We start from the raw sequence: 14,848 nt of genomic DNA, 5'->3' as shown, positions 1-14,848 counted from the left end.
CCTCCAGCTCTGCCTCCTGTCTTTTTGTTAGTGCCACTGTCTCTAAACCATACAACATAGCTGGTCTCACTACTGTTTTGTAAACTTTCCCCTTCACTCTTGCTGATATTCTTCGGTCACAAATCACTCCTGCCACCTTTCTCCACCCACTCCACCCTGCCTGCACTCTCTTCTTCACCTCTCTCAACCCCTCACAAAGTTCTCTCACCATTCTCACATGTTATGCGTTGTGGGGACTACATTCAGAGGGCACTAAGTAACCATCATTTGATACAAAGTTATGCCAGCGGATCCTCTGAAGTGACCTAGTACCAAAGACATCCATTCTTCACACTAGGTCACTCATTCGCATCCATATCTAATAACCATACAGCAAGACTTGGACCTTCATTCATCTGCAAAGATAGTGGCATTTCCAAACACCTCGGTAAGTTCCTCCTAGATGCCTCTTGATCTCAAAGGCCGAGGACCCAGAGACACGAATGTCATTGCTGAGATTAGTAAATGTCTCTAAAAGTTCATCACTTTCACCACATAAACATACACTTCTGATGGCTGAGTCCAGGAAGTCAAACTAAGGTACTTTTTAAAAGCCATCTTACGTGTTTAGGAGGACAGCATGGTAATTAACTTGCTTGCTTTAATCCACATGTTTTGCCTCCACTTCGTATGATCTGTTTGTCATGGAAGCCTCCTGAAGCCTCCGGTGTCCCCTGAATATTCCAGAGGAATGGACATTGACAGGTTCTTTTGTTTCTTCAACCATTCTCCGGCATTGTTGTGACAGTAAACAAAGTTACTTCTGGTTAGTCAGTCAAGTTCTCAAGTTGCATTCAGGTGAATCCAATCATTTTTGCAAGCACTGTTAGGAAATGCAGTGTGATAACTGAATATAAAACAGTAACTTGTTACATTACCACATTACAGGCAAATGTGATTACGCTGTGTCACAGAATCAGTGTGATAACATGAAGTTTGAAAACACATGCAGAAACTTGATTTGGTGTGATTTCTTCTGCAACTGACTTTCTGTGTCTTTTTGAAGAGTTTCTAATTTTTTATTTTATTTTATTTTTCCTGATTCAGAACGGAGTCTGTTGCTGAAAAGATGCTGACCAATTGGTTTACATTCCTCTTGTATAAGTTTCTCAAGGTAAGCCCAACAAGAAATGAAGATAATGTCCTCACCTCTTTTATAATTCCACAGTTGTAACAAATACACAGTCCACACTGATTTTTAATTCACTCTTTTGTTCACATTTTGCTTTTCTCTGATCTTTCACTCCTTGTCATTTCTGATTTTATTGTGCTCTCTGGCTCCTTTTCACATTCTTTTTTTCCATTTCTTTCCAATCATTTTTTTTCCTTATTTCCTCCCATTTATTACTTGCAGTACCTTCCTGAAGACTGTCAGTCAGTATATGATAAGATGATACTGCTGTATTTCACACTGATAGTTTCTCTGTTCTCCGCCATATTGCAAATCCAAAAATAAGCTCTCCTTGTGTGTTTGTCACATTATAACTATAATGTGATGATTAGACTCACATTTTATGCAAGTATTCATGTACTGTATGCTAATATACGAGGGCTGTCAATAAAGTTACGGTCCTTTTTATTTTTTTCAAAAACTATATGGATTTCATTCATATGTTTTTACGTCAGACATGCTTGAACCCTCGTGCGCATGCGTGAGTTTTTCCACGCCTGTCGGTGACGTCATTCGCCTGTGAGCACTCCTTGTGGGAGGAGTCGTCCAGCCCCCCGTCGGAATTCCTTTGTCTGAGAAGTTGCTGAGAGACTGGCGCGTTGTTTGATCAAAATTTTTTCTAAACCTGTGAGACACATCGAAGTGGACACGGTTCGAAAAATTAAGCTGGTTTTCAGTGAAAATTTTAACGGCTGATGAGAGATTTTGAGGTGATTCTGTCGCTTTAAGGACTTTTCACGGTGCGAGACGTCGCGCTGCGCTCTCAGGCAGCGTCATCAGCCTGTTCAAGCTGAAAACCTCCACATTTCAGGCTCTATTGATCCAGGACGTCGTGAGAGAACAGAGAAGTTTCAGAAGAAGTCGGTTTCAGCATTTTATCCGGATATTCCACTGTTAAAGGAGATTTTTTTAATGAAAGACGTGCGGACGGGTCCGCGCGTCGGGACGCAGCCGCCGCGACGCTCCGCCACAGGAAAAACACCTCTGTTGAAAGCCTTAAGGACAAGTTGGAACATGTCCTGCCTGTTAAACAATTTCTCATATACTCACTCCACTGAAAGCCATCAAAAGCCGCCTGGATTTTACAAATGGTTATCAACACGGAGGTGTTTTTCCTGTGCCGCCGCACCGCGTCGGCTGCGTCCCGACGCGCGGATCCGTCCGCACGTCTTTCATTAAAAAAATCTCCTTTAACAGTGGAATATCTGGATAAAATGCTGAAACCGACTTCTTCTGAAACTTCTCTGTTCTCTCACGACGTCCTGGATCAATAGAGCCTGAAATGTGGAGGTTTTAAGCTTGAAACAGGCTGATGACGCCGCCTGAGAGCGCAGCGCGACGTCTCGCACCGTGAAAAGTCCTTAAAGCGACAGAATCACCTCAAAATCTCTCATCAGCTGTTAAAATTTTCACTGAAAACCAGCTTAATTTTTCGAACCGTGTCCACTTCGATGTGTCTCACAGGTTTAGAAAAAATTTTGATCAAACAAAGTGCCAGTCTCTCAGCAACTTCTCAGACAAAGGAATTCCGACGAGGGGCTGGATGACTCCTCCCACAAGGAGTGCTCACAGGCGAATGACGTCACCGACAGGCGTGGAAAAACTCACGCATGCGCACGAGGGTTCAAGCATGTCTGACGTAAAAACATATGAATGAAATCCATATAGTTTTTGAAAAAAATAAAAAGGACCGTTACTTTATTGACAGCCCTCGTATTCTGGGGAAAATTATGTCAGTAATGACACATTGTATATATAGCAAAACATTTCTATTATTATATTTTGTATAAACTCATATCAATTACAATACCCTTTATTTAATTATTGTACTCAGTAAAGTAGTAAATGCACAAAGTTCTGACTATACAGAGCAGATTTAAGGTTGCTACAGCTTATTATCAACACATGAATCAAAGCCCATTGTATTGTTTTAATATCTGTGCAGTGGGAGCCATCATTAAATACCCAAAAGTACATGCCAGCATACAATTAGGGAGCAGGTATGTGAAGTAAAGGCAAATTTTATACGCAAATGTGAAGCGAACAAATGACAGAGAGGAGGGCTGAAGCAAAAACTTAATGATGTGATGCATGCTTGTTTTGTCTCGTTAGCAGCTGCCCACCTAATTGGCCCAGATGCTAACGAGGCTCTTAAAGCATATGGCAGTGGAAGTGAGGATGGTAGAGAATGGAGAATGGCTAGCTGAAGAGGTAGGAGGAAAGAGAAGATGGGGATTGGAAGTCTGTGTAAGAGATGTTGGAGGAAAGAACCTTTGAGAAGAGCAGTGGAACAGATGGAGGAGGAAGCAAAAAAGGGAGGATGAGAAGCAAACAGACCTCAGATGGAAAGCAGAAGGAAATGAAGGCAGAGAAGCAGTTTAGCGTGAAAGAAGCCAGAGAATGCAAAGGAACAGAGAAGGAATGAAGGATAGACATAAGGGAAAATAAGGATGAAGACAGACTGTGTTTGAGCTTGAGGAACAGTCATCAGGTGAGATTCTTACAAAAAGGATATAGTGGATGAAGCAGTGGATGCAGCAGGAGGTGTACTGAGTGATGAAGAAGAAAAGTGACACATACAGTACAAACGGTTATCGAGTGAAAAAAAAATACATCTTGTTGAATTGCACCCAGACAGTAATTGGGTCTTTCGCCCAACTGAATTGATAAATTTGGGTTGGTAAGATAAGAGTAGCATTTCTCTCACCCTCACTACCACCACTAAGGTGCCCTTGAGCAATGTCTTTAACCCAGTTAAGTTATTCAGTGTCGAAAGAGCATGCCTGAAAAAGAGAGCATTGTTGTCAGTGAAACTCCAGAGAGGTCTGTAATTTTCAACATAGGTACACTTCAACTATGAGAGACAAAATGAGAAAAAAAAAAAAAATCCAGGAAATCACATTGTAGGATTTTTAAAGAATTTATTTGTAAATTATGGTGGAAAATAAGTATTTGGTCACCCACAAACAAGCAAGATGTCTGGCTCTCACAGACCTGTAAGTTCTTCTTTAAGAAGCTCTTCTGTCCTCCACCTGTTACCTGTATTAATGGCACCTGTTGGAATTTGTTATCTGTATAAAAGACACCTGTCCACAGCCTCAAACAGTCAGACTCCAAACTCAACCATGGCCAAGACCAAAGAGCTGTCGAAGGACACCAGGAAGAAAATTGTAGACCTGCACCAGGCTGAGAAGAGTGAGGGTACAATAGTCAAGTAGGTTGGTGTGAAAAAATCAACGGTGGGAGCAATTGTAAGAAAATGGAAGACATACAAGACCACTGATACTCTCCCTTGATCTGGGGCTCCATGCAAGATCTCATCCCATGGGGTCAAAATGATCATGAAAACAGTGAGCAAAAATCCCAGAACTACATGGAGGGACCTGATGAATGACCTGCAGAGAGCTGGGACCAAAGTCACAAAGGCTACACACTACTCAGCGAGGGACTCAAATCCTGCAGTGCCAGGCGTGTCCCCCTGTTATTTTGGTTTCATCTGACCACATGATATTCCCCCAATCCTCTTCTGGATCATCCATATGTTCTCTGGCAAACTTCAGACGGGCCTGGACATGTTCTGGCTTAAGCAGGGGGACACGCCTGGCACTGCAGGATTTGAGTCCCTCGCTGAGTAGTGTGTAGCCTTTGTGACTTTGGTCCCAGCTCTCTGCAGGTCATTCATCAGGTCCCTCCATGTAGTTCTGGGATTTTTGCTCACTGTTTTCATGATCATTTTGACCCCATGGGGTCTAGTTGAGTTTTTACTAACTAGTCATGGTTTGGAGGAAGAAGAATGCTGAGTTGCATCCCAAGAACACCATATCTACTGTGAAGCATGGGGGTGGAAACATCATGCTTTGGGGCTGTTTTTCTGCAAAGGGGACAGGATGACTGATAGATGTTAAGGGAAGAATGAACATGGCCATGTATCGTGAGATTTTAAGCCAAAACCTCATTCCATCAGTGAGAGCATTGAAGATGCAACGTGGCTGGGTCTTCCAGCATGACAATGATCCAAAACACACCGGTCAGGCAACCAAGGAGTGGCTCCGTAAAAAGCATTTCAAGGTCCTGGAGTGGCCAAACCAGTCTCCAGACCTCAACCCCATAGAAAATTTGTTGAAGGAGTTGAAAGTCCGTGTTGCCCAGTGACAGCCTCAAAACACACACTGCTCTAGAGGAGATCTGCATGGAGGAATGGGCCAAAATACCAGGTACAGTGTGTGCAAACCTGGTGAAGACGTTTGACCTCTGTCATTGCCAACAAAGATTATGTTACAAAGTATTGAGTTGAACTTTTGTTATTGACCAAATACTTATTTTCCACCATAATTTACAAATAAATTCTTTAAAAATCCTACAATGTGATTTCCTGGATTTTTTTCTCATTTTTTTCTCTTATAGTTGACGTGTACCTACGTTGAAAATTACAGACCTCTCTCATCTTTCTAAGTAGGAGAACTTGCACAATCAGGGACTGACTAAATACTTTTTTACCCCACTGTACATGTATGAGGACCTTAGTTCATTCCCCGACATTGCTATAATTTTGGTAGCATAGTGAAGCAAATGGTTAGTATGCTTACCTCCCACCTCTCTCAAGTTCAAGGCCACCTATTTCTCACTTCCCTTGTACATCTGGAGTTGACACGAAGCAACCCGATCTTAAAGCAAAAATGTGGCTGCACCAAGTGCGTCTTACCTAAATAAAAAAGAAAAACAGAAAGCAATTTGATGTGAAGTTTCACACTAGATAGGTTGTGACAGAAATGAAAGAAGCCAAAACAAACCAGTGTGCTGTTGTCTAGTTGACATGACTCCTTTTATTTCCCTGTTAACTTCTTTCCACTCTATATTGAGCTCCGTTGTCTACCCATTGCTACCCACATCAAAATCAATTCACTAATGATTGTCTACAAAGTGACGACTGGTTTGCACCTATTGACTTCAGTTTTGTCACAAAGACTAATGGCACCCCTTGGCCGCTGTTCTCCTCCAAGGAGTGGCAGTTGGCAGTGCCATCTCTACACACAAGGAAATACAGCATATTCTCATTTGTGGTCCCCAATGGTTAAAGAAGCTACCAAGTACTAACAGAGGAGGGGCATCCCTCTGTACTTCCAAAATGTTGAAAACCCATCTTTTCTGAGAGTACCTCCTCCCCTATCATCTTTAACAACACTAACATGCCCAACTTGCACATACAGTATTGTTCAGAATAGTAGTAGTGCTATGTGACCAAAAAGATTAATCCAGGTTTTGAGTATATTTCTTATTGTTACATGGGAAACAAGGTACCAGTAGATTCAGTAGATTCTCATAAATCCAACAAGACCAAGCATTCATGATATGCACAATCTTAAGGCTATGGAATTGGGCTATTAGTAAAAAAAAAAAAAAGTAGAAAAGGGGGTGTTCACAATAATAGTAGCATCTGCTGTTGACGCTACAAACTCAAAACTGTTATGTTCAAACTGCTTTTTTTAGCAATCCTGTGAATCACTAAACTAGTGTTTAGTTGTATAACCACAGTTTTTCATGATTTCTTCACATCTGCAAGGCATTCATTTTGTTGGTTTGGAACCAAGATTTTGCTCGTTTACTAGTGTACTTGGGGTCATTGTCTTGTTGAAACACCGATTTCAAGGGCATGTCCTCTTCAGCATAAGGCAACATGACCTTTTCAAGTATTTTGACATATCCAAACTGATCCATGATACCTGTTATGCGATATATAGGCCCAACACCATAGTAGGAGAAACATGCCCATATCATGATGCTTGCACCACCATGCTTCACTGTCTTCACTGTGGACTGTGGCTTGAATTCAGAGTTTGGGGGTCGTCTCACAAACTGTCTGCGGCCCCTGGGCCCAAAAAGAACAATTTTACTCTCATCTGTCCACAAAATATTCCTCCATTTCTCTTTAGGCCAGCTGATGTGTTCTTTGGCAAATTGTGACCTCTTCTGCACATGTCTTTTATTTAACAGAGGGACTTTGCAGGGGATTCTTGCAAATAAATTAGCTTCACACAGGCGTCTTCTAACTGTCACAGCACTTACAGGTAACTTCAGACTGTCTTTGATCATCCTGGAGCTGATCAATGGGTGAGCCTTTGCTATTCTGGTTATTCTTCTATCCATTTTGATGGTTGTTTTCCATTTTCTTCCACGTGTCTCTGTTTTTTTTTTGTCCATTTTAAAGCATTGGAGATCATTGTAGATGAGCACCCTATAATTTTTTGCACCTGCATATACGTTTTCCCCTCTCCAATCAACTTTTTAATCAAACTATGCTGTTCTTCAGAACAATGTCTTGAACGTCCCATTTTCCTCAGACCTTCACACCTGTTTGTTCCACAAAATTGACAAACTCACTGACTGTATGCCACACTAGTTGTTGGGATACAGGCTCCTCTCCTGTGGAACCAGCTCCCAATTCAGATCAGGGAGACAGACACCCTCTCTACTTTTAAGATTAGGCTTAAAACTTTCCTTTTTGCTAAAGCTTATAGTTAGGGCTGGATCAGGTGACCCTGAACCATCCCTTAGTTATGCTGCTATAGACGTAGACTGCTGGGGGGTTCCCATGATGCACTGTTTCTTTCTCTTTTTGCTCTGTATGCACCACTCTGCATTTAATCATTAGTGATCGATCTCTGCTCCCCTCCACAGCATGTCTTTTTCCTGGTTCTCTCCCTCAGCCCCAACCAGTCCCAGCAGAAGACTGCCCCTCCCTGAGCTTGGTTCTGCTGGAGGTTTCTTCCTGTTAAAAGGGAGTTTTTCCTTCCCACTGTAGCCAAGTGCTTGCTCACAGGGGGTCGTTTTGACCGTTGGGGTTTTACATAATTATTGTATGGCCTTGCCTTACAATATAAAGCGCCTTGGGGCAACTGTTTGTTGTGATTTGGCGCTATATAAAAAAATTGATTGATTGATTGGGAAAGTGTAGTTACACGGACCCACAACAGGGGGCGCAAATGAACGGACAATGGAATAGGTCAAATAACAACACTTTACTGTTGTGAATGTGCACAACAAATACAACAGATTGCAACAATAGATAACAGTCAATTCACAAGGTGTCGTGTGGGCAGGCTCGAAGATAGGAGACGCCTGTCCAAAGCAGAACCGGAACCACACGATTTCCTCCGCCACCAGACCCCGGGAATACTGGAGCCGCCAAGTCCCGAACTCCCAGGTGGCCACTGCCTCCGCGTGTCGGATCTGGTACTGCTGGTGAGCAACAAAAAGCAAGTGAATGAGGATGCGTTTGCACCCAGGAATCAGCACGGCAGGAAAGCTACCTCCACCTCTCGTTGGAAAAACACTCCAAAAGATAATGCACAAAAAGTCACAAAGGTTATTGTCACGCAGACAGCTGAGGTACGTTACCTTCCAGGTAGAACGATATCTCGGCCAAGAGGTGGAGACGTCGTCCTGCTGATATACTCCTGCCGATCAGATGATTGGTAACAGCTGTTGCAGGTGATGCGTGACAGCTGTCACCCTGGCTGCTCCTGTGAGGCGGCTGCGCCCTCTGGGCCTGGAGCCCGCACTCCAGACAGGGCGCCGTCTGGTGGTGGGCCAGCAGTACCTCCTCTTCTGGCGGCCCACACAACACTAGTATTATTGTGAACACCCCCTTTTCTACTTTTTTTTAACTAATAGCCCAATTTCATAGCCTTAAGAGTGTGCATATCATGAATGCTTGGTCTTGTTGGATTTATGAGAATCTACTGAATCTACTGGTACCTTGTTCCCCATGTAACAATAAGAAATATACTCAAAACCTGGATTAATCTTTTTAGTCACATAGCACTAGTATTATTCTGAACACTACTGTATCATGCAATTCTTTTCGCTTTTTACCTTATTTCACTCTGTCGAATCACATTTTGGCCTATGACTCATTGGTTTGTATGTGTATGGAAATATGGTATTTATAATTACGCTGAAGTCTCCTTTAAACTTGTAAAAGTAGTGTTTGCTATGCTGAAGTCTGTCTTTAAACTGTAGCTTGATTGCGTTCCTCATCTGTAAGTCACTTTGGATGAAATGGGTTGGGTGAATATAATATAATGTAATAAGTATACTTTATGGGGGATTTCTGCTTTAATCTTCTCCCTCATTTTAGATATATCCCTGAATTAATGAGTTAAGTACCAAATATAAAGCAACATTAGCTTGGGAATTAGAGCTCTTTGGACTGTAAAAATAAGGTGTGAACCCAACGCATGCAGGAGAAAGGGATATCAGTGATTTATATAGACATTGATGACAGATTAATTAAGAAATTATTAAGATAGGACACTTGTGTCGCATTATGCAGTATTATTAACCCTCAAGCAACCAAGGTATTTTAGCAACTAAAATGACTGAGTGGGTCATTTTATGGGTCAGTTTATATTTTTTAATGGCTCTGTTTCTGTTTATGACACATACATTAATTATAATTAATTATTGATTTTATATGATAAAATCAAACTGTGCAATGTTAAAAATACATATCTTTCCAGGGTCATAAATGACACCACATAGCTTTCTGTTATCCTTGGCACACCAATGGAACAATTCCTGTACAGAAAAAAAAGCTAAAGAGAGAAGGTGGAGGAAAAAAAGGGTTTTGCAGGGGAAGGATGAAAGAAGGGTGAAACACATGAGTGTGCTTAAAGAGAGTGAGAAATGTTTAGAGTGTTTGAAGGTGAAACATAAATTTGTACCCTCCCTTATTCCGTTCCATGCTTAACCGTCTGCTTCTCCAAAATAAGCATGCATACAGTCTGAAGTATCTTCCTAAGCACTACACAGTCAATCATTAAGCTCTCTTCACGAGGACTGGCTGTGATGTGGCCTCGCTCTTTCCTAAACTGCTCCTACTTGTAGCAGGAGTGTTTTCCTTTGGCTTGAGTGGTGACTAATGACAGTATTGATTGGCAAGTGCCTTTGATGGAGTGGAGGGAAGGAAGCATAGTTATAACATCTGTGTCTGGTCACATAAACTCAGAGATGATGGTTTCATCTTATTTTCTGGACAGAGAATATTTTATGTAAACTTCTCACTCTTTTTATTGACTTCAGAAGCCTATCTACCTTCCAATACATTAGTTTGAGATGTTACATAATATGATTACAATTAACATTTTGTGATCTCTGTAATGATAATCAGGCCATTTCCATCTCTGGTTTTGAAGGTCAGGTTTTTGGCGAAGCAAATTCCATCATGTTTTACCTGTCATTCATTGCATTCTCAGTCATGATGTTTGTTTTGAGATTATTTGAATTGTTGGAATTTGTAGAAGAAGAAGAAGAAGAAGAAGAAAAAAAAAACACCTCACATGTCCACCTACATGACCTACAGAATTACACTGCAGCCTAAAACTATGAGACCCCTGTCACACATAGCTTGAATGAGGCCAAATGGTGCCGAATGAGAAGTTGATCCACAGTCCGGAAGCATTGAAGTGCATTTTGAAAATTTCAGACAACATTCTCAAAGAAGTCGTAACAGTCGGGCCCATTCGCATGACCGCTCCGAATGTTTTGCTCATGTTCAAAACAGTCTTGCTGCGGTCGAGGTGGACCAACCATCATACGGCAGTCAATGTGCAGTTTGACTGCTCTCTAACTGCATTCTAAACACCAGGTACTGTTACTGTGTACCATCTGCATTTGTACTGTGTTTGGAGGCTCATGTGCATGGCATGTGCGTGAATCAGTTGGGGCACATTGGAGCACAGTATTCGGATGGCTGTCCTCCACAATTCTTATTCCCTCCCAGAAATGGCACAAATATTGTTTTTTTTTTTTACATTCTGCCTTATTCAGCTTGGCATACTTCGCTTTGTACATGATCCCTCTTGGGTCTGATTTTAAAAAGCACAAAGTCTGTTTTCATTGTTTTGCAGACAACATTCAGATTTACCTTCCTGTAACTTCCTGTGATACTACAGGACTGTCTGAATGATGTACAAGTCTGGATGAGAACTAACATTCTGAATCTTAATAAAAATAAAACTGAGATTTTATTGTTTGGGCAAAGTAACCCTCTACAAGGACAAGACAGTGTTATCACTCCTCTGTCCACTTTTTGCCGCCCTTTTGTAAAAAAATCTGGGGGTGATAGTTGATAGTTGTGATAGTTCAGATTTGATAAGCACATCAGTTCTGTCATCAGGGTCAGCTTTTTTCAGCTGAGGACTCTTTCCAAAATTAAGTCTTATTTTATTCGAGTTGATTTTGAAAGAGCTATCCATGCATTTATAACGTCACATCTGGATTATTGTAATGCTCTCTACGTTGGGCTGGATCAGCGCTCCTTACAGCCCCAGCAGAGTGTACAGAATGCTGCAACCCGCCTTTTGACTAAAACAAAGAAGCATGAGCACATCACCCCTGTGCTCTGCACCTTACACTGGCTTCCAGTCGGCTTTTGTGTTAAATATAAAATTTTGCTGATTGTTTTTAAGTGTCTGCACTGTATAGGCCCAATGTATCTGAGTGAGCTCTTGCAGCCGTACACTCCACATAGGGCTCTGAGGTCAGCTGACCAGCTTCTCCCTGCTGTTCCTAAAGCCAGGCTTAAATCCAGAGGAGATAGAGCCTTTTCCGTGGCGGTGCCACGCCTGTGGAACAATCTTCTGCTGTCTGTCAGGTCCTCAGAGTCTATGGGGCAGTTTAAGTCCAGACTGAAAACCCATCGCTTTTCCCTGGCTTTCAACACTGGCTAAGTGGTATATGGTTTGCTCTGCTATTTTGCTCTGTATTTTTAGATTTGTTATTCTTTTCCTTTGTTAATATTTTACAGTTATTGTTTTGCTATTATTGTGAAGCACTTTGGTCAGCTGCAGCTGTGTTTAAATGTGCTATATAAATAAACTTGGGGAAATGGGGTCTAAAAAACAATTTCCTGCTTTTGGTCAAGATTCAGGCATGACAATTATAGGATTCTTTTGCCAGGCAGAAGCAAAAATTAGACTATTTCCATTGATATGCCTAATCGAAAAATGACAAAAAGAGCAGACATTCCCTCAGCAACAGCTATCAATCTACATGAAATGATCAAGACAATGGGATTCATCAGGATCTGCTGAGCATTCAAGGTGGAAAATAATGAGGATGCATAAGGTCTTCAGTCTCTGATTTCTGCTCGTCTGTACTGTTTCCACAGGAGTGTGCAGGGGAGCCTCTTTTCATGCTGTACTGTGCCATAAAGCAGCAGATGGAGAAGGGACCTATCGATGCCATCACAGGAGAAGCTCGCTATTCCCTCAGTGAAGACAAGCTCATCAGACAGCAGATTGACTACAAAACATTGGTCAGTAAAGTTGCTGTGGTCTGTGTTGCTGTGAAACATTTTCAAACATATCAAATGATCAACAGTAGCAGTGTTGAAGCCAATGTTACTGCAGGTGGTCTGTTGTAGACGTTGTTCCAGCCAAACATGGAGCTTCAACATCAATTATATTTGGAGTGAGATTGTGAGCTATCATTTAATGATCTGTGCTATTATTATTTTTGCAAACAAAGCACTTCAGGTTTGGATTGGTAACAGTCAAACCTAATTGCCAGCAGGAAATGGTGCAGTAGTTGTGGGCTGCATCCAAGTGTGAATGCTGTGTTATTATAGGCCTATGAGAAATTGCACTTCAAAAATTCCATAAATAATTTACACAACAAACAAGGTGTGAAAATGTTGTCAGATACATTCTAATGCAACAAAACACTCATCTAAGCATTGCATTTATTTCCAGTGGGATTTCTTCTTTAAAGTCTAATTTCTTTTGTTTACCATTTCCTTTATCTTCATCCATTTCTTTGCCAGACTTTGCACTGTGTGAACCCAGAGAATGAGAACGCCACTGAAGTGACAGTGAAGTGTTTGAACTGTGACACCATCACTCAAGTCAAAGAAAAGCTGCTGGATGCCGTGTACAAGGGAAGCCCCTATTCACAACGGCACAAGGCTTCTGATATGGACCTGGGTAAGATATATTATAAATGGCTGACATGAACACGTTTGTTAGTCTGAGATTACATATCTCAGAGTAACAATCTACAATCTAAGTTGGTTTATGAATCATCTTGCCTACAGTTTAACAGAATAAGACTGACTAGTAAAAAAGCTGCGGATGAAAACTTTGGTTCATGAAGCTTACCATCTTCACCTCTGAGACTTCCCTGTTTAAATCATATTAACAAATGCACTGACCTGTTCTGAATTTATCTGTAAAACTCTTCAGATGAACAACAACATCTTCTTTATATAACAGTAAAGCATATGAAAAATATGACAATCGAAAATGTCGCTGCAGTAAAAAAAAAAAAAAAAATCCAAACTCTTATTCTCCCACTCTAAATTAATAAGTCTTTAAATGAACAAAAGTAAAGTTTGTTTCACGGACATTGTAAAAACTGGAAGAAAGTGAAAAACTAAGTAATTTACAACACTGATGACAGAAATAATCAAATAATTTTTTAGTCAGTCCAAATGGATTTGGACTGGCTTCAGTTGCTCCACTTCTTGGATGTCATGGTATTTTTACTTCATGGCTTTTAGGTCCAGGATGTCCACTGCAATATGTTGTTGATCAAATTTAGGATTCAGTCAAAGAGTGGAGAGTCTCCTGCCTTCTTCCTTCCAAAGTCCATGGTGCAATATGGGCTGTTGTTCAACTCACATTAACAGTGGTGATTGGTCTTCAATTCAGCATTCTATCTTGCCTGCATTAGGTTGCCCCCATATAATGATATTTTTCAAAGCTTTTTGTGATGCCTCCCTGTGGTTTGAAAAAGTTAAAGGTTTCCACCCTTTACCTGTTCCATGCATTCATAAAAGACATTTCTGCCTCTTCCCAATCTCATTATTATCACTGGACTCCAAATTAAACCCTGGTCATATGCTCAGGCACTGGCCTTTGACAATAAGGGTGAGCCAGAGGAGTTGGACATTAACTCCATAGAACATCATGTGGCTAAGTTTCTGTGGCCCTGTAGGATATAGTTTGACTCTGATAACATCAAATCTTTCCACCCTCTGGCCATGAAAAACTCAAAGGATAAACTTGCTGTTATCATGAGGTTTGTGAGCAGAAAGCACAAAACAGCCCTGTTAAAATAAGGGAGGAAGTTAAAGGTACCTGATGTCTACATCAATGAACATCTGAACAAAAGGAACGCCGATATTGTATTTCAACATGGTCTTCAAACTGTAAGATTTTTGTAAAGCTGAACAGATCACCAGAGGAGGCAAAAGTTTTGATTATCGGGGGTATCGAGGAGCTGGACAAATTCACATGAGCATTACACTGGCAGAGATGGTAACACTGGGGATATTAGCGGACTGTAAGTACTAACCTAATAATAGCTGCAATAATTACTTCAACATCTATGATAGTGGACTGTAATAATCTGGAGCTGAAAACCTTTAACTATACAGAGTACAGATTGACCCAGAAAATAATTTCTACAGTGATATCATTGATAGCAGTTGCTATTACACAGAGGAGTAGTATATCAGGATAGTTAAAGCAGATAATAATTTTCCATTGTACATGTCAACAATCGAAGCCGATATGCAAACTTCAACAACATCAAAGATTATGTAAGCCAGTTCTCACAACAATTTAGTTTAATTAC

General features: G+C 41.1%; 1 protein-coding gene across 1 annotated transcript in view; it reads left to right on the top strand.

Moving 5' to 3' along the window:
* LOC117512209 (plexin-A1-like) overlaps nt 1-14,848 on the top strand; it is a 1,069,160-nt gene that overhangs the window by 994,797 nt on the left and 59,515 nt on the right. The window contains 3 exon segments of the mRNA XM_034172199.1: nt 1,087-1,153; nt 12,381-12,527; nt 13,035-13,194. Of these exon segments, the coding sequence (XP_034028090.1) occupies nt 1,087-1,153; nt 12,381-12,527; nt 13,035-13,194 (374 nt within the window).

The sequence above is a fragment of the Thalassophryne amazonica genome, chromosome 6 (assembly GCF_902500255.1).
Source record: "Thalassophryne amazonica chromosome 6, fThaAma1.1, whole genome shotgun sequence".
Taxonomy (NCBI): Eukaryota; Metazoa; Chordata; class Actinopteri; order Batrachoidiformes; family Batrachoididae; genus Thalassophryne; species Thalassophryne amazonica.
This window is presented reverse-complemented; position numbering and strand designations above follow the sequence as displayed.